The sequence below is a fragment of the Peromyscus leucopus genome, chromosome 10 (assembly GCF_004664715.2).
Source record: "Peromyscus leucopus breed LL Stock chromosome 10, UCI_PerLeu_2.1, whole genome shotgun sequence".
In the NCBI taxonomy this organism is placed as follows: Eukaryota; Metazoa; Chordata; class Mammalia; order Rodentia; family Cricetidae; genus Peromyscus; species Peromyscus leucopus.
The window spans coordinates 25,273,142-25,296,354 of record NC_051071.1 but is presented as its reverse complement, the minus strand read 5'-3'; the positions used below and the strand labels follow the sequence as shown (position 1 = coordinate 25,296,354).

Here is a 23,213-nt window from a genome sequence, read left to right as displayed (position 1 = left end):
CTGAGCCAGCATGGTGCTCTCAGGTGGGCCTTCTTTGTATACAGACACAAAGATATGTGCACACAAATGCATGCAGTCAGAGGAATGGGCACATCCACACTCATGGAAAATCATGTACATGTGCATTTCACATCTGTAACCATTCATATGTACAAACACAACTGCATATGGTGGTTCCCATTCACACGTGAGCACACAAGCACATGCAGTCAGATACACACAAGCACATTCCATTCTGGCATGCCCACTGAAGTCCCTAGGACATTTCATGTGCCACTTATTAAAAACATCACCAATGGAGCTGACAGAAGCTGCAGGACCAGCCTGGAGTCCTCACTTTACAGAAGGAACCCCAAGCCCAGGCAGTGACAGGTTCTCCACAATGAGCATGGTCCAGAGCAAGAAGGACGGACAACAGCTCCCGTCTAGCCAGCATACACCGGCTGCAAGCCAGAGCCTCAACACTGCTTTGGGCTTCTCCTTGCTACTCTTGCCCATTGATTCTCTTTATGTAAAAGTAACAAAAAACTACTTGAGGAGGCAACTAGGCAGTGGGACCAAGTCCTGTGCTCATTGCATGAGTTGGCTGTTTGAAACCTGGAGCTTATGCAGGGACACTTGGCTCAGTCTGGGAGGAAGGGACTGGACCTGCCTGGACTGAGTCTACCAGGCTGATGGCAGTCCTCGGGGAAGGATTTGCCCCGGAGGAGGTAGGAATGGGGGGTAGGCTGGGGGGAAGGGGAGGGGGGAAGGGGGGAGAATAGGGGAACCCGTGGCTGATATGTAGAACTGAATGGTATTGTAAAATTTAAAAAAAAAAAATTCTGTGGGAAAAAAAAAATACTTGAGGTGTTAAGGGTAGCATATTAAGGTAGGAAGTAGGCTGTGTGGGTTAGCTAGCTTCTCAATAAACTCAGGCCTCATTATATAAAGAAATATGACTCTTCCTGGGATGGGGGGGGGGGACAATGAGCATGGTGCATGCCAGTCGCTGCTGTAGATGTTGGCAAGCAAAGACCTTCATCTAAAGAGCCCAACTACCAGATCTCTAGTCATGATCTGTGCTTATATACTAGAACAAGGCATGTGTGGGTATTAGACATGTGGGACCACCATAAGAGCACTTTCCATAAAGGGATCTTAGGAGACTTAAGTCTGACTAGGGTGCTGCAAAGCTGGATGCAGACTGCCCCCTGGTTCAAACATTCTGGGGGTCCTAGTCCTAGATGGGGAAGCAAACTTCGTTGAGGTTGCCACCCAGAGGAAGCACAACTCAACATGGACTCAGCAAGTTCACCATTACTCTGCTCCCAGTTGCACATAACTAGCTAATGCTGACTCAGGGGACCACAGAGGTCACACAGGTCACATAGCCTCAGCCCCACTTCCCCTCAATGCATCTTCTTCTCCCTTATTTTCAGACTTGAGAGTCATATCTAGAGATCTAGTTATTTCTTTATTTTTATTTATTAGTACTACTATAGAGGAATTTGGGGGGGGGGGCGTGCAAATGCCATGGGACATGGGCAGAGGGCAGAGGACAACTTTGAGGCGTCAGTTCATCCTTTCCAACTTTAGGTGGGTTTTGGTAATTAATCACAGATCCTCAGGCTTACACAGCAAGTCTTTTACTCAGTGAACACTTTCAAGATGCAATTCTTAAAACAGAGGTGTGCCGGGCGGTGGTGGCGCACGCCTTTAATCCCAGCACTCGGGAGGCAGAGCCAGGCGGATCTCTGTGAGTTCGAGGCCAGCCTGGGCTACCAAGTGAGTTCCAGGAAAAGGCGCAAAGCTACACAGAGAAACCCTGTCTGGAAAAACCAAAAAAAAAAAAAAAAAAAAAACCAGAGGTGTTCCCATGAGAAGGGGGTTCACAATACAAATACAATTAGATAGCTTTCAGTACATGTTCCTGGGCATAAAGGGCCTCTACCAACCCGAGGGAGCAGGCAAGTGGCTGTTGTCTTCACTCACAGACACTGTAGAGAAAGCTTGAGAGGTAGATGACACACTGAGAATGTCACCTCTGGTCTGCACACACAAAGGGCCATTATATCAGGCTGAAGGCACCCTCCCGTATGGACAAGGCATGCACAGGAGAACCCTAGTTCTGTGACACAGATCTCATGAGGACCAGGTTACTATGCAGGGCAGTGCTGTTTGTGAACAGGCAAAAGAGTCTGGAAGCATTCAACGGCACATCCCTTGGCTGGGAATAGACTCGAGAACCTGCTCTTTACCCAGAGGTAGAGTAGCTGGCTTCTCGTTGGACTTAGCCCCACAAGTACAGTAGAGAGCTCACCAACAGGAAGGATAGGGTCACCTCTGCTAGCAAACGACCACAAAGTCACCTCTGCTAACAAATTAAAGAGTTGTGTTCATCTCATGGGCGCTGATGACCTGTTCTCAGCTCCTCTCCTCTTTCCTCTGGGCCAACAGTAAGGGGATGGAGAGCCCCTGCCTGTTCCCGTGCCTGGGTCACTCTTACTGTCCTACACATCAGTCTGACACACGGAGGCCCCTCCTCAATCAGAGAGGCCCCGCCCACCACTGCCTAGCTGACCTCAGCATCCATGACATCTTCGAGGACCTAGGTACTCTAGGGCAGGTCACGGTTTAGAGCCATGCTGGCCTGTAGGAAACTGCCTCAAAGCAGAAGGCAGAAGAGGCCTTAGCACTCTACACCTACAGGGGGGTGAGAGGAGTGTGATTGGGCTAATTGGAAGCTCAGCAGGAGTGCAGTGGGAGGAGACAACTGGGGCTCAGGTAGCCAGGGGGACCCCCAGCAGGCCTAGGGTGGGAGGAGACAACTGGGGCCCATGTAGCCAAGGAGATATGAGAAGGCCTGGGATGGAGGCCACAGGACAGCCGTGAGCATGTTCTTTAGGACTGTGTAGCAGAGGGTATCAAACTGGAATACTACAGGCCAGGCAGATGGCCTAACTCTAAACAGATCCTAAGAGGGCCACATTCTCAACCCACTCCTAACTCACTGTGGTGCATCTCTCTACTCCAAAACTTCAGGGGGTCAGAAAGAGAGAAAAGAGCTAAGGAGGCCCACCAGACACCCCCTGGAAACCATCTACAAAGGAACTGCTGGGGGGTGGGGGAGCAGGGAACACTACAATCCCAGCATTCCTGAGGTGAACTAGAGGGCAAGAGTTCAGGCTGGCCCCCTGAAAGGAGAAGGAAGGCTAGGCAGAACCAGTACTAACTATGAAGGAGACCCTAAACCTCACAGTGGACTGGATGCCAAAGGCCCAATCTTTCAGGGCTTCCTGGGCTGTGTGATAGAAGCCAGCCACACACCCATTTTGAAGATTTATCACTGTCAAAAGAATTCAAAGTTGCACTAACTACAATGTTTAAGCACCACGAAGCCACGCTGATGACTTTGTTTAGAGACAAGATCAACGTTTTCCGCAAACAGGCTAAGAGGGGCCAGCATACAATGGACCCCAACTCAGGGACTGGAGAGATGGCTCAGTGGTTAAAAGCTCTTGCTGCTCTTCCAGAGGACCTGGGTTCAATTCCCAGCACTCACATGGCAGCTCACAATTGTCTGTAATTCCAGTTTTAGGGGATCCAACACCCTCATCCTGACATACATGCAGAAAAAAAAATGCACATAAAATAAGTAAATAAATCATTCAAAAACAAAAAACAAACCAAGGGCTGGAGAGATGGCTCAGTGGTTAAGAGCTCTGACTGCTCTTCCAGAGGACCCTGGTTCAATTCCCAGCACCCACATGGCAGTTCACAACTGTCTGTAACGCCAGTTCCTGAAACCCAACACCCATGGCAAAACACCAATGTATGTGAAATAAAAAATAAATAAATTTAAAATATTAAAAACAAAAAACAAAAAAAAATGCACTTTGATTCAAGAATAGACACTTCATTTGCAGACTAGGAAATTTACAAGTGAAATGCTTGAAAAATGAAGGGTAGACTGTAAAAGACCTGACGTGTGGCCACAAATCGCCCATGGCAGTCTACTTTCCCATGGTAAAAGCTTTGCTCTTTCTAGAGATTTTCCTTAGGAGTATGAGTCTGTGTAACCCTGGGAGGCCCTGCCGGGTGGGGGTGGGGGGTGGTGAAGAGAGGCGCAGCAGGGAAATTCCATGACTTAACTTTTGGAAACTCCCAGATGAATGGCTGTCTTCATTTTACTGTTTTCCCCAGCTTGGGTCTAAAGGGTGAGAGGTTCAAGGGCATGGACTTACCTCGGCAAGCAATCCCTTGACCGTCAATGGTCTGTCTGCACACTCCACAGACTCTGGGCTTTTTAAAGTCCTTTTTCTTAAAACTGTGAGGACACGTGGTCAATTCTTCCGGCTGAAAGAGTAAAGGAAGAAACAAACGGTCAGCCCTTCAGCTCGTGGTATCTTCTTCTTTTTTTTTTTTTTTTTTTTAATTTCTTTCCTAGGAGATAATAAATCTAGTGAGCCTTGAAGAGGGCTTAAAGAGGAGCAAACTCCAGTGCAGGAAGAGAGCCAGTGGATGATGTTCTGGAATCCAGAGGGCAGCTCACCCACTGTTAGTATGCGCATCTCCCCCCTGGGTGCTTCAGGACTGAGACCTTAGGCAGCTCCCTAGGGGATAATATGCTCTCTCCTTCCAGCCTCCAAGCTTAGAGCACCCACTGCAATAACAAAGTAACTACACAGCCTCCTAGAGCGCCCCCCCCCACCCCCGCCTTTTGTTCTAGAATAGACGTCTTCTAGAGCAAGACGAAGTTAAGAGACGCTCAACAGTTTCCCTTTCAAAGGTGTCCCAAAATAACCACTAAGGTTCAGAGATTCTCGACCCACCAGCTAGGATGAGCCCAGGACACAGATGTGTGTCTTTCTTAACCATGATGACAAGCATTAGTATGAGGAGATTAACTCTCATCCACCAAGTTCCTGTTTACAGAGTCTGTGTTTAGAGCCTCTCTCTATCTGAGGTTCTCTGAAAAGTTCACTTTCTTTTTTTTTTTTGGTTTTTTCGAGACAGGGTTTCTCAGTGTAGCTTTGCGCCTTTCCTGGAGCTCACTTGGTAGCCCAGGCTGGCCTCGAACTCACAGAGATCCGCCTGGCTCTGCCTCCCGAGTGCTGGGATTAAAGGCGTGCACCACCATGCCCGGCTAAAAGTTCACTTTCTTTTAGAACATCCTTCTGACTATTTGCTGATGATGGAATAAGACCAGTAACTAACAACCATGTGGATCCTAGTCAACACACACACACACACACACACACACACACACACACACACACACGTCACTACACGTCACTGCTTACTCAAACTTACTCAGGGTAACTTAAACTTACTCAGAAAATGTATCGTATCTCATGTTCTCAGTAACAATTACTTTGGGAAAAATGTTTGATAATTTCTTACAAACTTTAAAAGGTGTGCAACATAATTTAAAGTGTCCAGGGCTACAGGCAGCTCTTTACCTTCTGCACAGCCCTCCCCTGACCCCCAACACTCACGCAGTATAGTCAATATACTATTTTTTGCAACAATAAAAAAAAGTCCCAAAGAAGAAATAACCTAAGTCTCTTTCACAGGAAGAATAGATTTTTCAAAAAGATCGGTCAAACAACAAAACAGTGTTTGGAAACATTCAGGTGCATACTATCCGTGCAGGTACATGGATTAAAAGCATCATGCTATTTAAAAGATGCAAGGATATGATGTCCACCGCCACTTAAGCACATCTGAGTCAACAGAAGCATGAGCCATAGAGCTCACTGCACTCATTCCCACAGGGTGGGAGCCCTGAAGGAACACTCACGGAGGGAGCTTGTTTCACCCTCTGGATGGCAGCTACAGAGGGGCACAAAGTTCAAGTCATTAAGCTTCAGCACTGTACATCGTACTAGCTAAAGATCTACAAGAAAGGAGAAAAATGGAGATCTGGATAAAATAACAATCCTGGAAAGATGTGCTACCCTGCTTTTAAGGACCTTGGGTGACATGGAGCACCGTGACAGCATTTTTATTTACTTAGTTCTGAATCCACAGGAACTTCCACTGATGATGAAAAAGTATTACCAGAGACTAAATGTATCCTTACCTAAAATCATGCACAAAAATACACAGAACCACTGTTTTGAAAACACGCTGCAGCGAGAAATGAGGGACAGTGATGATTTGGTCAACAAGGCCCCTCACACACCAAGGCACTCTGAGACTGACATGAGGTTGAAGTCCTTCCACTTGGTGATTTTTAGGCAATCTTAGTTTATGTGAACACACTCTGTGATACCCACACAATGACAGCTGCAGCTGATGACATACATCCTGACTGCATCCTTTTTCGGGGACCCCGGGGACCCGTGACTATACTTGAGAGGGAAGAATAAGTTAAGGTGAACATCCTGCCTCACCCCCTCCCTCCACTACCACTGTCTTAAGAGACTCTCTGGGCTGCAGAGAAGAGCCAGGCGGAGTCCAAGGGAGCCTCCTCTGTTGAGGAAGGCAAGAAGAGTTTCTTAGACAGGGCACCACAGAACAAAGATCTGCAGAACTCCTTAAGGTCTGCAGAAAAGCCCTTAAAAACAGCCAGTGTAGAAGAGCATATGTGTGCCCATCAAGGATATAGAAAAGAGCTCCCACCTCTCCAACACATACCCTATGCCTCTCCAGTGGGATTAGGGACCCTGGGCTCACTAAGAGCTGAGAACTGTGCTTGCTTACTGTAGATCAGGAACCCCAACTTTGTCCCATTTTACAGGAAATGCAGAGCGACCATGCCTTGTAGAGATCAGCTCTACTTTAACGCCCACCTTGGCCTACATAAGCTATTTGCAAAACACTGCCCCAAGGCTGTTACTGCTGTCCAGTAGCATGACTGTATTTCAGAGAAAAAGTACACCAGAATACCACAAAGACCATAAAATTTCCCAGAATCCAAACAAGGTAAAATTCACAAAGCCAGAAATTATCAGGTACTCAAGGAAACTAGAAAGCAAATAGAATTCATTTTTAAATTTCCATTCATTAGAAAAAATGATGGAAACTGAATGAGAGATTAGAATTATCAGATAAGAATATTAAGGGTGTTATTACAATTGTATTATATCTCAAAATGTGGAGATCTAAAAAAATGCATAAGGATCCAAAGAAAACAAGGACAAAAGAAAATGCAGAGTTCAGCGGTAAAAATATACAGGACATAATTATTGGCTAAGTACTCAAAAGACACAGTGAATTTAAAATCAACACAATGAAAACCTCCCAAAATAAAGCAAAAAAAAAAAAATGAAATAATGTATATCAACAAACAAACAGAGCAATGCGAGAAATCTTACAATAAACACACATTTACTCCTAATGGTGAGAAGCACAGAAGGGAACCTGGAAGAAAAAATGACCAAAAGTATCTGAAAATGCAAGGAAAACTGTAAAGACACAGAGCCAAGAAACAAGAGCTGACTGTAACTATACCAAAGTACATGAAGATAAATTATTTAAACCCAGTAACAAAGAAAAAAAAAAATCTTAAAACCGCTCAGAGCAAAAAATAAACAAACAAACAAATAAATAAAAATGCATATCACATACAGAGGACAAACAATGAAGATTAACAAGATTTCTCACTACAAAACTGTTTGGTTATGAGGCTGGACAGATGGCTCAGCAGTTAGTTAGAAGCATACACTGCTCTTACAGAGGACCTGAGTTCAAATTCAGCTTACACATCAGGCGGCTTACACCTCCCTGTAACTCTAGTTCAAGATCTGATGCCTCTGGCTTCTAAGGGTACCTGTACTCATGACACAGAGACACACTCACATACACATAATTTTAAAAATGAACATAAACCTTTAAGAAAAGAATAAATTTGAAAATATCTCTGAGAAGTTAAACAATACAAAATACTGAAGAAGACCAGTAAATCTAGACTCTGCAGAAAAAAGTATCTTCCAAAAATGAAAGACTTTTACATACTTATTAAGACATTTACTCACCAGGCGGTGGTGGCACACACCGTTAATCCCAGCACTTAGGAGGCAGAGCCAGGCCAATATCTGTGAGTTCGAGGCCAGCTTGATCTACAGAGCAAGACCAGGACAGGCACCAAAAACTACAGAGAAGAAACCCTGTCTCGAAAAAACAAACAAACAAACAAAAAATATATTGACTCAAAAGCTGAAAGTTAGAACTTGCCAACAACTGACACATACCACATACACATTCAAAACGGTCCTCAGGTAACAGGAAGATGGACATAGAGATCATCATACCGCAGAATGAGGAGGAGCAAAACAGCAAATACATGGGCAGACACGCACTTTCTCTCCTACTGAAAACCATCAAAAGGTCACTAACCATCAAAGAAAAAGCAACGTGATATAGTAGTTTTGAAATCAGCCTAGGTGTCTGTCAACCAAATGAATAAAGAAGAGGAAGTAAATACAGATAAATCTTATTTATCTGTAAAGAAAAACAAAATTTTCAGGAAAACGGAGGGACCTGGAAAATCTGAGGTCCAGCAAGACAAATGCTGCATTTTCTCTGTCATATGTGGACAATAGCTTCAAAATTTTAAATCTACCATGTTTAACTTGGGACTGCCCAGAGAAAGGGGGAAAAAAAAAAACTAGAATTTTTCCATGTTGGCCTTTGACTGTCCAGGCTAGGTTGCCTCTGATACCTGCCGCCCTGCCTTCTGATGCTTTCCCTCTCTAGCCTCTTCTGAGGGAGAGGGTCTGGGAAGCCATAAAGGCTCCACTAGGAGGATTGCATCCTTTCCTGAGTGGCCTTTGAGGCTGGGCCTCCTGCGTGGATACACCTCGTACTCAGACATTTGAGCTACCCTCTCACCACATTGAGGGAGCAGGGGCTTAAATCGGAGCTATAGGAGGATATGTGCAATATGAACATAGAGGATTAGAACACCAGGGGTGAAAAGCTGAGTGGGGAAGGAGGGAGGCAGGCGGAGAAAAGGGGGCAGAGAGAAGGGCTAGTCAAACTACAGAAGGAAGAAAGAAACCTACGATTGAAACCTACGATTTTGTGAAATAATTTTAAAAGATGTATTTCCCAAAAAGAGCTTAAATGGAAGCAGCATGCGTGGACAGACAATGTTGCTCCCAGAAAGCACTGGTTATTTAATGAAAATCTCAGTGCCAGGCATTGGACACCTCTCTATGAGATGTTGGTCAGGGATGCTCTAGAGGAACCCAAAATAATACAGGCTATCGCCATGGTTTGTAAGAAGACACATCAAGGAATCCATGTTCACAAAGGGATATAACCATGTAAGGACCTGGGAGAAGGTGGCCGTCTACAAATGAAGAAAATAGGTCTCCAAACAAACCAGCCATGCCCACACCATGATGTCTGTGTTCTCCCTCAGCACTGCTAGGGAACGCATTTCTGTTAAACCACCATTCGTGTGGTATTTTGTTAGGTAAGCCTCTCTCAGCAATCGACATTGGAAAATAAACATGGATATAAATGATTTGGATGATGTGATCAAACAATCTGACCTAACAGAAACAGAATATTTGACTCAAGAGCAACAGAACACACACTCTTAAGTGTATTAGCATGTTTAGCCATATTGTAGACACAGAACAAGTCTGAACAAATCAAAATGCATTCAAATCCTCCTGAAGAAAAGAAATCTGTGACCACAACAGAATCAAAGTTGGGAACACCAACAGTAATCTCTGGAAAATTCCCCCAAATGGTTGCAAACAAAATACTATACTTCTAAATAACTCATGGGTTACCCTACATAATCCACAACATACTACATTGTGAAAAGTTGGCTTATCCCAGAAATGTAAGAATTCATAACATTCAAATATCAATCAATAAACTTAAAAATACCAGAATTCTGGAGGCTGAGGCAGGGAAGTGGTAGAGGTCTGACCCTGTCTCAAAAAGCAAAACGAAGAAGAAGAAGAAGAAGAAGAAGAAGAAGAAGAAGAAGAAGAAGAAGAAGAAGAAGAAGAAGAAGAAGAAGAAGAAGAAGAAGAAGAAGAAGAAGAAGAAAAAAAAATTAATAAGCTAAGAAGAGAACCAGCTGGTCTTCTAAATCAATGGAAAAAATCCACTGACAGAAACCTAACATCCTTCCCTGATAAGATCTCAATCAGGGAGAAAAAGGGGCTTCCTCACTAGATCACATGTGGCTAGATAAATCCTATAGTAAACATCCTTAGTCATTGGAGGCCAGGCTTCCTCTTAAGATATGCAACCAGGCAGAGATGGTGCTAATCAAGACTTCACATCGAGATTCTAAATAGTACAATGAGGCGAGAAAAGGAAATAAAAGGCAACCCATTCGGAAAGCTGTAAAACAGTCATGCTCCGGGTCATTGACAGCCTAGGTAGAAAAAATCTGATGAAATAAAAAAAAAAAAACCACAAAACTTTAGCAAAGCTGGAGGATATAAGATCAACACGTTGTTCTATCTCCATGTCACCAATGAGCTCCTGAAACTGAAATTCAAAAACCTTTACCACTCCCAATAGCCTACGAGGCCATTTCTAGAGCTAGAATCTTTCCAATGATTCAGGTTCCTTGGTTAGGTTTACACTTCACTGCCTATCTCCCTGAATTTGCTATGATGTAGATGGCACTGTCAAAGAAAGAAAAAAAGGCCCTGAACCCTCAAAAACTTCTACATTGGCTCTGCCATCTACATTTAAACCTGGCCACCCTGAGCAAGCCACAACTCCTCTTAAATGGAAAAGACACCCTCTCTCTGCTACTACTAAACAGAGCTACTAGAAATGACCTAAATACTACACATCCACATTCATAACTTGAGCAATTTTTAAAAACAACTTGGGTTAGGTTTCACCCCAGATCAATTCAAATCTGATTCCCCTAGAGATGCGACCAGAACACTGGGAAGTTTTTAGAGACCCCAGATGATTCTCATCTGCTGCCTAGCCTGAGAACCACTCTTCCTTATAACAGATTGTATCACTTGGACCTATACTATTAAGGCACCGTTATTAAATGCTCCTTCCTATGACTGTATCTGACTGTTTCAAAATAGATATTGCCTCCTTGATAGCAGACACCCTGTATCCAGAGGCCTGCAGGAATCTGCAATATTCATATTAGCAAGGCACTTGCACGTACTTATCACAACCCCCACTGTTCTACGGATGAAGACTGTGATACGCAAGACCTAGACCCTACAGGCAACCAATGAGGGATAAGGCTCACCCCAATGCCACACTCAGACAGGCACAGGAATTCACCCTTCGTCATACCCAGGCTGGCACATACCTTTTCTGCCCACCTTGCAGCTCTGTTTATAATCTTCTCTCTTGTGCTAGACAACCATATCCGAGGTGTGGGGTACCAAACTAGTTCTCCTTTGTCCTCTGTGAGCCCTGCCCAGCTGGCAGGCAGCAGACCACAGTCCCTCAATTAAGACTTGTGCACTAAATGAACTGGCCATAGTCTGTGGGCCAAGGAGAGATACTGTAACGTTTCATTGGTCACAAACACCTTTATTCCAAGCAAGGAGAAAGAGGTACTGTTTCCCTACAGGCTTCTTGCTCACTGGTCCACAGTAAGAAGCTGCAGGGTGGAAACAGCAGAGGCACTGTGGTGCCTGCCCAGCCATTTCAATTGCTGGCTCCCCAGGGAGTTTATTAAGATAGTGTAATAACATCTGCTCACGTGCATGCTACATAACATCTCTCTTGTGAAAGAAGACTAGATGGAATTAGACTGCCCTTGTCTTCACCTGATCCCGTGCTTTCATTTCTCCCAGAAAAGGAGGGGGGAGGGGTGGGGATGGGGGTGGGGGTACTGCAAGGCTGAAGCAGTTGGCAAAGCCAGTTCAGGAACCTAAATTACATTTAATTGTTAGGAGCCAAACTTCGGAAGAGTAACCAGTAAAGCTGCTGGTTCCACAAGGACAGCCTGGAGAGGGCCAGGGCAATTAGCCTTGATAGTGAGGTCTCTGGAGGGCAGGGAGGCTCTCCACTCAGCGGAAAGGCAAAAACCGCACAGGGAACCTGCAGCCAAGTTCTCTCCACCAAAGGTCACCGTGGCAAAGTAGTTTCATAATACAAGAGTATGCCCGCACAATCCCAGCTATGTTTTCCCTTCAGGAAATATTCAGCCCACCACAGGAAGCGAACGTAGGTGCACTGGGGTAGCTAGCTAGCATTCTAGGGAGAGAGCACTGATCAAAAACACATTCCCAGCTCAACTTCACTCCTCTGAAAGCAACCAAACCAGAACCCTTCCCATATCCGCAGGGCTGTCCCCAGACCAACGGCGCAAAAGGCAGATTCCTAAGGCAGGAGGGACCGACCCCCTCCACAAGCAACCATGTTCCCATACTTTAAAAACAGTGGTTCTCAACCTGTGGGTCGCAATAACAACCCTTTCATGGGGGATGCATAACAAATATCCTGCTGATCAGATATTTACTTTACTATTCATAAGTGTAGCAAAATTACAGTTATGAAGTAGCAACGAAAATAATTTTATGGTTGAGAGTCATCACATGAACTGTTATTGAAGGGTCGCAGCATTAGGAAGGTTGAGAACCACTGCTTTAGAGCAACCACATCTGGCTGCTGAAGCAAAACTGACGTGCAGGCCTTTCGCTCTACAGAATCTTCCAAAAGTTTCCTGGGAAAACAATCAAAGTCGATGCTGGATTTATGAGACTTAAAAGAGGGGGGTGGGGCCGCTACCGCGCGCCTGTTTAATTTGAACCCCACAGAAGATGGTCCTGTGATCTACAGGGAGCTGTAATGCCCCAGGAGACCCGGGAACTTGCACTAGATCTCTTCCAGGCGCGGCAGGGGTATCTGCAAGAAACCTCGGCAAGAAACACGCGCGGAAGAGCGAGTCTGCGCAATGGCCAGTATCCCGCCGCCTCTGCAGTGAAAGAGATCCAAAGAAGCAGTTTCCAGCGGCTTTTGGACTGGAATGGGATAGGGCTCTCCTGACTCCCACCTTGCCCCGGGCTCACCCGGGCAGCCGGCCGCATCCAGTTGTGCGTCCCTAGACACTGTCACACATGCACACGCACGCGTGCACCTCCCAGCATACTCTCAAACGAAAGCGCACCAACTGGGGCACAAGCGCGCTCACAGGCCCACGAGTGCATAGCCTTGTGAGCCCACCCTGCACGCCCACGTGCGTGCCCGAGGGAGCCCCAGGAGCCCACTACACTACACTCACCTGGCGCGGACGCCCACGCACCCCGATCTCGCGCGCCACCCTCGCGGGCGGGCCCGGGGCCAGCGCGCGCCACCGCATGGCCGCCTCTGCGGTCCGCCCCCTGTCTACGACCAAGCGCGGGAGGCACGGACGGCTCCGGGTCCTGCGTGGGCAAGGCCCGGGTCGTGTGCGTCTCAGCGGACTCTGCAAAAGCTCCTGCCGTCAGAAGTCAGACGCCGGGAACAAAAGCCAGGCGCGAGTGGCGGGCCCCGCGCGGCCGCCCTCCATCTGACACGAATTAGCCCGCCCTCCCCCGCAGACCGCAGCCCAGAGCCGGGGCACCGCTGCTCAGCCAGACGCGGGAGAAGTGGGCGAAGAAACGCCTTCCCGCGGGGGGTGGGGGGTGGATGGGGGCGCCTCCCTGCCGCCATCTGACTGGAATTACCGACGCTTGGCTCGGGGTTCAGCATTACTAGGATTTCAAACCTCTAGGCGCGCTGGCCCAGGGGCTTAAAGAGAATCAAAACGCAGCAGGTTCCCAGGGCTTTTGGCATTTTAAAATCTTGACTGTTCTCCAGTCCACCCTGCATCTGCGCTGGGAAGTATCGACCGGTAATCGACACTACCCAGCTAAGAGTGCATGTGGAGTAGGAAGAGTTTTTGGAAAACATTAAGGTAAAGGGTTTTGTTGTTGTTGTTGTTGTTGTTGTTTTGTTTGTTTTGCTTGTGAAACTTTAAAATTAAATGGGGGGGGAGTGACTTGCTGGAAAAGGACAGTGACGGTGGGGTTACAGGCAAAACCCAAAGCAAGTGACTGCCCACTTTGCACTTCTAGGAAATGAGTTCCCACTCCCTCTTCTCAGTGCCACCCGCTTCTGGACAATCTTTCCATTCAGAGTCTGGGATTCTAGAACGAGATTAGAAACCAAGAGTGGGAGCGGGATGAAGGAAAAGCAATCCAGGAGCCCAGGAAGAGTGAGGGTCCCATTAACAGGCTAGGAGGGTGCACTCTGCTAACAAGAGCAGCCTCTTTCCTACCCCAGGCCTGTGGACCTGCAGTGGGGCTGTGTCCTTAAAAGCAAGTTCAACAGCAGCAGTGTTGAACACTCTAACTCTAGCTTTAGACAAGGCAAGTCCAACTTCTGAGACTGTAGAACGGCTGCTTTGAAGATGGATGGGTTCAAGTTGAAGCAATGGCTCGGGTCTCTTCTGCGCGCAGCAGAGGAGACCCCTGCAACGAGTAAGTAGCAGAGCACTTAGCCTGTAGCTCTAAACATGAAGCCCTAGTGGCCCTGGCGCCAGGCCCAGCCCATGTGGCGGTCTAATAGCCTGCAGTGTGTGTCCCAGAGCCCAGCCTCTGTGGCTCTCACACTCTGACTCTGAGCCTGTGTGCCCAAATGCCTTCGCTGGGAGGGAAGTCTGGGTGGGCTGCAAGGGCCTTTATGGTTACCACATGTGCAAATTCCAGCCATCAATTCAACCTCTCAGGTCCTGGCACTCAATATCCATCTTTCTGTTTCTGCAGTGGAGTAGCAATGGCTGCTCTTCCAAGTTTCAACTGCAAAAGTGGAAGAAAGAAAGCAAAACCAAAATTTTCCTAAGATAGGCATGCCATCCAGGACTCCGAGTGCACCCTTGCAAATGAGCTCTTTCTTCATCTTCCTCTGCATTCATATTCCTGCATGCACCGCCTCCACCCTCCACTGCCCGAGGATCCCTGAGACTAGGAGTATTGCATTCACTCTGGATCCCCACATCTAACCCCAGAGAGTAGGAAGCAGTGATTCTTCTATCAGGAGGCATTGGCCTTACTAAGGTGCTGACAGAGCCAGCAGAAGGAATCTGAATTCAGAAAGGAAGACACCGTGCCCTATTGTGGTGAGGCTCTGAGGGAGAGTATGAGCCCCGCACACTCTGGGGTCCATTCAGAACTACTATTAAGAGGCAGAGGCTGCCAAATGTGGTAGCTCATGTCTGTGATCCCAGCAGCAGGAAGGCTGAGGCATTGCGCAGGCCTGCCACACACGGAGGCAAACATCAGAAGGTGGTTCTTTATTACAGGCATACCTGAATCTGCCGGAAGTTATTTAAAAGAATACACCACTCAGAAAACGCCTACTCTTTATTACTAGTTATAAACTATGTGACTGTGATACACTTTCTAGCTCCTGACAACAAACTGGTTTGTCTTGGTCCTGGGGAGAATCAACAGTCACAGCCAAGGACTCTGGGCCAAGGTCCAGAACCTTGAACCCAGGAGACGTACCCCAGTCCCTTCATCAGGCTGCACCTCTCCCATACATCCCCTGGCCTCCCCCCTGACCCCTCAGCCAGGCTCCCAGCTGGACTCCACACTGCAGGCTCCTTCCACTCTGAGCCATCAGGCTCTCTTCTGACACCTAGGGCTTTTCCCTTTTCTCTTTTCTGACTGATAACGACTGCTTTTTCTGGGCTCAGCTGAAGATCCACCTTCCACCTTCTCTCCCATCCCCAGTGGTTAATCGTCTCCCATCCCTGAGCCGAATTCATGGCAAAGGAAACCACTCTTCATTTGGTCATCTGGATCCTGCAGCGGGGCTCTGCAGGACCATGCCGCACAGTCACAGAGTAGTGTGGGCACGGGTAAGAAACGGTCCTTCTTTGCTCCTGCTCCCCAGCCACCGATGTTGGTCACACACGTGGGTGGAGTCACACACACCCTTACCCACCCAACTCCGCCTGTTAAGCAAACTGTGGGCACACAGATCCATGGGGCCTGGGAAATCCAGAAGCCATGGTAGGCAGCCAGCTCTTGGGGTAGCTGATTCCCAACACTTGAGCGGCAGGCTTGTGTCATCCTCATTCTGCAAACAACAGTTAGAGACAAATCTCTCCCCAGCATCCTGTTTCCTGTCTGCTTCCCACTGTCCAGATTGGCCTCCCCTGGGCATCTGGCTGCACCTGGTCCCCAGGAACAAAGTGACATTCTTTTCACATGGGGCAAGGGAGGCTAGACAACCCAGGGAGACATCAGCACCTCAGCCATCAAGGAGAGAGGTTATGTGGCATCCAACTATTGAAAACTCAGACTGAACTGAGAGCATGTGCCTCCTAAACAGCCAGATTTTTCTCATGTCGAATCTGTGGTTCAGTAGGAACGTGGTCACTGTGGTCTACAAACTGCTCTTACACTCACTCATGTGCTCACTTGCTTACCTATAGAATCGATCACTGAGAAGTCTATGAGCACACAGCATTAGCAGGGAACAATAGTGTCCACCCACGAGGTGAGACCTCAATTAGTGGGCTGAGATTTGGATGGCAAGAAAGGAAGTGAGAATGCGTTTGGGTGAGTAGGCCAGACATGGTGGCTAATGTCCAGCTAATGCTAGAGGTAGACAGGGTGCAGGAAAGAGGTTGGGGAGCTGAGCAGGATAGCAAGAAGCAGTGACAGGAGAGAGACCCCAACTGGGCCAGGCTGGACCCCTGGTCATGTGGAGATTTTAGCAGGTGCCAAGCTAAGGGCACTATGCAGATGTCTGTGTCCCGGAAGAGCAGCAGTGGCCATGGAGAACAATCTGGAGTGTGTGCTGGGGTGGTTCTAAGTGTTAGGGGAGAGTAGCAGCAGAGTACCCTCTCATAACACCCGTCCTGGAAATGCTTTGCAATGTGCACAGGATGACAAGCCGGTGACATGTGACGGGAAATTGGATACCTACAAGAGGATGACTCCTGGAGGGCCCCCTCCACCCCCTTAGAGGAGCAGGAAGAACACTCTCCAGGAGGCAGACACACTGGGGCAGCAGTGAATCTCATCTGCCATAGGTACACTCAGAAGTGAAAGTAGGAAAAACAGACATCAGCAGCTCTGTCCACAGGGGTCAGGGTTAGAGAAACACAGCCCTGTGGCAAGGTCACATCCACAGGAATGACAGAAGAGCACACCACAGGGACATGGGAGACAGCCTGGAGTGGCGCCTATTGGCTAAATCTCAGCAGGCTCCAATGGCAAAACAGTGAAGATAGTGCATTGCCAACCATTGGAGTCCAACCAATAGAGTCCTTGAATCCCCACTGTTACAGACAAATAACATAGTTGAGTCTTCATGGGGCCAGCACCTCCCACCTGGTGGGGCAGAGAAGGGATGGGTAGAACAACAGGAGATGCTCCCAGAGAAGACAGGGCAGGTCTGTACAGGGCTTGTAAGGGAGGGTTGAGACCAGCTTCCACTCTTCCTGTAGGGGCAACTGTGAGATCACAGGCAGAGAGAGACATCCTCTAGCACCCATCTCCTTGGAGAATAGAGAGGCCCACAGTACCTTCGTTATGAAAGAAAAAGAGTAAGACTGAGAATGTGGTTGATCCCTAGTCAATCAAGTGGTCAAGATCACTCTGGCCATGGGTCGGGCAAGCCTTTGCCAGTGCTAACAACAATCCACTGGCGGCTCTGACCTGCAGAAATCTCTAAGCCTGTGTTTCTCTCCTTGTCCCAAGGCCCTGGCATCTGGACCTTGCTCAAGCGCAAACCTGGGTCAAATCATTTCTTGAAAGACCTTCCTTCTTCCCTATTTCCCTGTGCGTCCAGTGTGCGCTCCATCCCACCTACAGAGAAGCACAGTGTGTCTACCAGGGTACCTACCATGTGTCAGTATGCCCCAGACTCCCTGGAGTCCTGGGAAGGTCCCAGAGCCATGTCCACCTCACTAACATGGCAGAGCCTGTCCAGGAGACCTCAATCCACCTGCTGCCTTAGAAATGTGGGGAAGGGACAACACACGCTTGGAGACAGAAGAATGTGGGGTACAAGATCTCATGGGTTCACTGGTGAGCCAAGGACACACAAAATGGGACAACCAGCCAGCAGTTCGAAATCCCCCCCACACCATCCCCAGAGACATTGTCCCCTGGGGACAATGAGTACACATCAAAGAGCAATAGAACAAACGAGAGAAGATGCATTGGAGGTGCTTGACCCAAAGTACATGGTAGAAAAACGGTTGTTACCACCCAGATGGATGGATGTAGGGGAGCAGCCTGGGTGTTTTTACCCCTAACACTGCCCTAAGGGACATGGCGCCTCATCAAACCTGCCTCAGCATCCACTGCATCTGGGAGGAATCCCAGAGCCACTGACCTCAAGGGGAGGGTGTCAGTCTACAAGTTCCACCACCACGTCTTCACTGGCTACAGAGTTCAAGACAACGGTCAGGGCAACAGGTTAGGGCCAACTGTCAGTCTCTGACAGCCACATCTGGGGGCTTCTTTGTCAACAACAGATGGTGACTTTTGACATCGTAGCAGGGTGTTCCACCAGCACTGAGGAAACATGCTCTATTTCCCCTGTTTTCTCCCATCATATGCTTCCTTCCCCCTGACTTAGAGAAGTCAAGAAAAACTGCTTTTCCTGCAGATCTCATCCCCACTGTGAGCCTCCAGTCCTTTGGTATTACACTTTCAAACACATGAGTTTTGTTCCCAAGCCACCCTCCTATGGCATTCTGACCCAGAGGCCCAAACACACCAGGACATCCACCCAAATGCAGTCTCACCCGGCCAATGGGAAATAGTTCTAGGAAAAGGATGGTGGGATAGAAAAGCAAATACCCAATAATTAAATGTAATAAATACATGGCAGATTTTCTGTGTGTTTACTGAACCAACTGAGTATAAGGGAAGGAAGGAACCTCTGTCCCAAAGGGCCCTCAGTGACCTGCCTGGGGTGACAGACTTCCAATCCCAGGGAGCCAGGATGCATATAATCCCTGCAGAGGGAGGAAGAAAACACATGGGAAGATTCTAACACAATATAATGTGAAAATATGCTAGTTTGTAATGCTGGATGATAACAGCCCAAACGTAACAAACCTTTGTTTTCAATACTTAGACCATTATGTTTCTATAAGAGCAGAAAACTGCTATACTGAAAACACTGAAATTCATGTAACAGTCTGGAATCTGTCCTGTTCCAGGCAGAGCTGTGTTAACCGGCAATGTACTGCAAGACAGCATGTGCGGAGTGTGCACACTGTGTTCACAACTAAGCACAACCTGTATGACCCAGGAGACGCTGTATGACTCAAGCAGGTGCTGCAGGAAATATGGCAGACTCATTGTGCTTTTGATCTTGGGTTCATTTGGTCATTGTGCATTCAAACACTTTCTGCTGTTGCCAAATGCTCTCATGAGCCCCACACTGAGTTATATAACTCTCTGTAGAGTCATGACCCATCATTTAAGAAGCAGTGTTCTAAACTGGACGTGGCACACCTTTAATCCCAGCACTCAAGAGGCAGAGGCAGGCCAGTTTCTTATGAAGACCAGCCTAGTCTTCACAGAGAATTCCAGACCAGCCAGGGCACTTAATGAGACCTTGTTTCAAAAGAAAAGGAAGGGGGAAGAGGAGGAGAAGGAGACTATTACCACCCAGGTTCAATTCCCAGCACTTACATGGTGGCTCACAACCATCAGTAATACCAGTTCCAGCCTGTAGGCACCAACCAGCACACATATGGTGCACATACATGCAGGTAAGACACTCATACATATAAAATATGGTTAGAAAGAAAGAAAAGGAATTTTAAAGTAATAAAAAATACTGGCTGCAGGAAGCTTAATAACTTGATCAGACTCAAAGTCTGTGTGGCTAGTGGAGAGATTAAAATCACCTTAAGGGGCCATTGACAAGTGAATAGATAAGGGAGATGTGGTACAAATACCTTATGGAATACTGCTCAGTCATAAAGAAGGACAAAATCCTGCCATTTGTGACAACCTAGGTTGCACTTTGGTTAATGAAATAAGCCAAGCACAGATAGGCAAGCATCAAGTGAGCTCACTTATATGTGGATTAGGAAAAAACCATTGGACAGAACTGAGAGTAAAGAGGTGGTTAGCAACTGTCTGGACAGGGGCAGCAGGGGAGGGGGGCTCAGGGGTGAGGGGTCCCAGTGGGTACAAAGTTTGCTAGATGCAAGTAAATTCTGAGTTTCCCTTGCACTGAAGGTGCCACAGTTGAGAAGACAGTTTCTCTGTGTAGCTCTGGCTATTTTGGAACTGGCTCTGTAGACCTGGCTGGCCTTGAACTCAGAGATCCACCTGCCTCTGCCTCCCTGGTGCTGGGATTAAAGGCGTGCGCCACTACTGCCTGGAGGCAAAGTAGAAGATTTCAATGCTCTTACTACAAAAACATAATAAGCATTTAAGATGATGGTATGCTGATTCTCCCACTGTTACCAGTATGTAATGCACATCCATATCCAAACACCAAGCTTGAGCTGAGAGACACACGCACTGTTGTGTTCTATGACCATCTACAATTACTATGTTTGAATTTGAAAATTAAAGTCCGACATCAAGCGTCATTTAAAGAAAACCTGTAGCCGGGCGTTGGTGGCGCACGCCTTTAATCCCAGCACTCGGGAGGCAGAGCCAGGCGGATCTCGGTGAGTTCGAGGCCAGCCTGGGCTACCAAGTGAGCTCCAGGAAAGGCGCAAAGCTACACAGAGAAACCCTGTCTCGAAAAACCAAAAAAAAAGAAAAGAAAACCTGTAGTTTCCCCAGGCAGCGTGCAGAAAAGAACCTAAGCCTGGTCTCCATCCAGTCTCTGGTCAGCCCCAGAGTGAGGCCAGTCCAGCTGAGACAGTTCCTCCAACACGAAGACCTGGTCCAGTTTGTTTCCACAGGGAAGCCCATGGATTAACGCTAGTCCTTTCACAGCTCCTCAGCTCTCTAGAAACAACCCTCCACCCTCCACCTGACACCCCCTACCCCTCCACCCCACCCCCACCCCTGTTGAGGCCAGCACACAACAGCAAAGGCACATCTGAACCCTGGGCAGAAAACATAGCTCCTCATCAGAGGGGCCACCCAGGGTCAGGGCAGGCCACACTAACCCTTCAACTCCCCTGAAGCAGGGGTGGATAGGAACATCCCCAAATGAAACAATCATTCACACCACAAATCCTGGCGAACTCCGGATGCCAGCATGTCTTCAAAAATCTCCCTTTGGGGCTCTCAGCTATGGCTGAATTGACATGCTAGGAGCATTGGGCTTGGGAACAGAGGGCCAGAGCCTGGGCCATTCCCACAGCAGACATGCCAGAAAGGAGGTGGGCAGCACCCACTGCAAAGGCCAGAATGCCCTGGAAGACTCCAGCCGGGCTAGCTGGGCCAAGGCAGGTTTAATATTAACTTCTCTGAGTCATGGTTTCTTCCCTTGTTACTGCTGACTGACCTGGAAGACTTCTAGTGAATGTTAATTAGGCACTCACGGAGGGGCTTTGTTCAATGTCTGGCACTGCCCCACCCCCCACCCCCATTTTCTATTTTCATCCACAGAACAAGTTTTAGCTACTTAGTATCAAAGTCTTCAAAGGTAAGTTTGCTATTCGTGTGGCTGTGAGTCAGCATTTTCCTTTCCAGGCGGTACACAGATAGCTCAGGGAATCCACCACACCACACCACACCACACCACAACACACCACAACACACGCACGGCAGTTCCCTTCCCTTGCATGGCAAGGGTCTTGAGGTTTGGATCCAAAGAGTTCATCCTCAAGTCTGGCAAAACACAGATCCCGGAGCCCTCATTTATTAATAAAAAAAAAAAAAAAGAACAAGTTTATAGCCATCACTGTCCTCACTTTGGGGGGCCGGGGGCGGGGGAGCGCTGGCTAGGGGGTGGGGGGATGGGATAGGTGCTCGTACTGTGTCCCTCAGCCCACACAAATGGGGCTGTGCTTAGCAAATGCTGCCCTAGACAAGGAATAAATGTGTAAGTCAACAAAGACTGGGTTTAAGGTGACTGTCACTCGGAGGCCACACCCCTCGGTTACACCCTGGGCTAGGCCTTTGGAATGCAAGGCCTCCTATCAGCTGCCCTTTGAGTTTCTGATTAGCTGCTTAGGGACCATTTCTCCATTCATGCATTCTGGAGTCTACTGGGAAGTGGGAGGGGCAGAGACTCCTTAAGCCTAAAGGGATAAAGGGATCCAGCCTCTGGGAAAAAAAGAAGAAAAAAAAAGAGGAAAAGAAAGGAGCCCTGATGAGTAGAGTGCCCAGAAGCTGAGAGAAGGGAGAATGGAGCAGAGAGCAGAAGGAAAAACTGAGGGGACCCAGTATACCTAGCAGTCCAAAAATGACTTCAGCTAGGAACTGACAGGGGTAAGGCATCCACAGAGAACCCCAGGGGTACCATCTCCACTCCCTGGAGCATTAGACACCAGGAGTGAAGAAGGGCAGCCTGCTTCTGCTGTAGGTGTGGGCGGCACAGGAAGTCATGGCACCAGAAGACTCTCCTCCACCAGCCAGCACGCCAAACTGCACCGTGCGTCTGCCATTTGAGAACGAAAGGTGGACGCCAGAGGAACAGCAAGCCAAGGCTGGCCACTTCCGGTTCTGAGCACAGCCCTAAATCTACCCTGCCGTGTCCGAGTCTTACCCACTGTACAGCTATTACACCAGCACACACAAGCTCAATCACAGTCCCGTCCACAAGATCAACACTGATCATTTCTAATCTTAGATGCACAGTACAGAACCCAGGCCTCATGACTCCAGTCATGTGATGCTGGCCCAGCACCTCCTCCTAACCTCCATCTCCCCCCCCACCCCCACCCCGCCACCGCCCTCCACCTTCTGCAATAAAATCTGCTGAAAAGCATCACATCCTTCAAAAACAAGGGCATTCAGACTAGACGCTTCCACGTCAACTCCGATTTACAGCTATGCTCTCCTCCCAGAAGACACCTGTACAGGGTAAACCACTCCATGCCACTGAGACCTTCAAACACTAGTCCTCATCCCATGGGGACATTCAGATTCCACCTCTCCACAGCTTCTTAGACCAAGAAGGAAGACTCAAGTCCTCCTTGCTCACCCCCAGTCGCCCCCCCCCCACCTTATTCCAGTTTCCAGCAGTATGTGCACACTCTATATACACTGGTCTCCAAGACCGTTTGTCTTATTTCAATGCCCTGCCCTTGGGGGATTGTGGGCTTTGTCGTAGATGGTCCACTGTGGGCCTCCTCCAGAATTGTCACCCTGCAGCCACTGATTCATCAGCTGACCACCTGTCTCTCC

At 48.0% G+C, this 23,213-nt stretch overlaps 1 protein-coding gene across 5 annotated transcripts in view; it reads right to left on the bottom strand.

Annotated features, from left to right (window-relative positions):
- Positions 1-23,213, bottom strand: part of Tns3 (tensin 3) — a 245,001-nt gene that overhangs the window by 192,862 nt on the left and 28,926 nt on the right. For 2 of the 5 annotated variants that reach the window (XM_028890993.1, XM_028890995.1), the window contains exon 2: positions 4,227-4,338. Coding sequence is in view for 1 of the 5 variants with exons in the window: in XM_028890996.2 (XP_028746829.1) it covers positions 4,227-4,338; positions 13,175-13,252 (190 nt within the window). In the remaining 4 variants the exon portion in view is untranslated. Of the gene's footprint in view, positions 1-4,226; positions 4,339-11,188; positions 11,209-11,251; positions 11,372-13,174; positions 13,454-23,213 lie in introns of those variants that run through there. The other 3 variants (XM_028890996.2, XM_028891002.2, XM_028890997.2) reach the window with 3 other exon arrangements.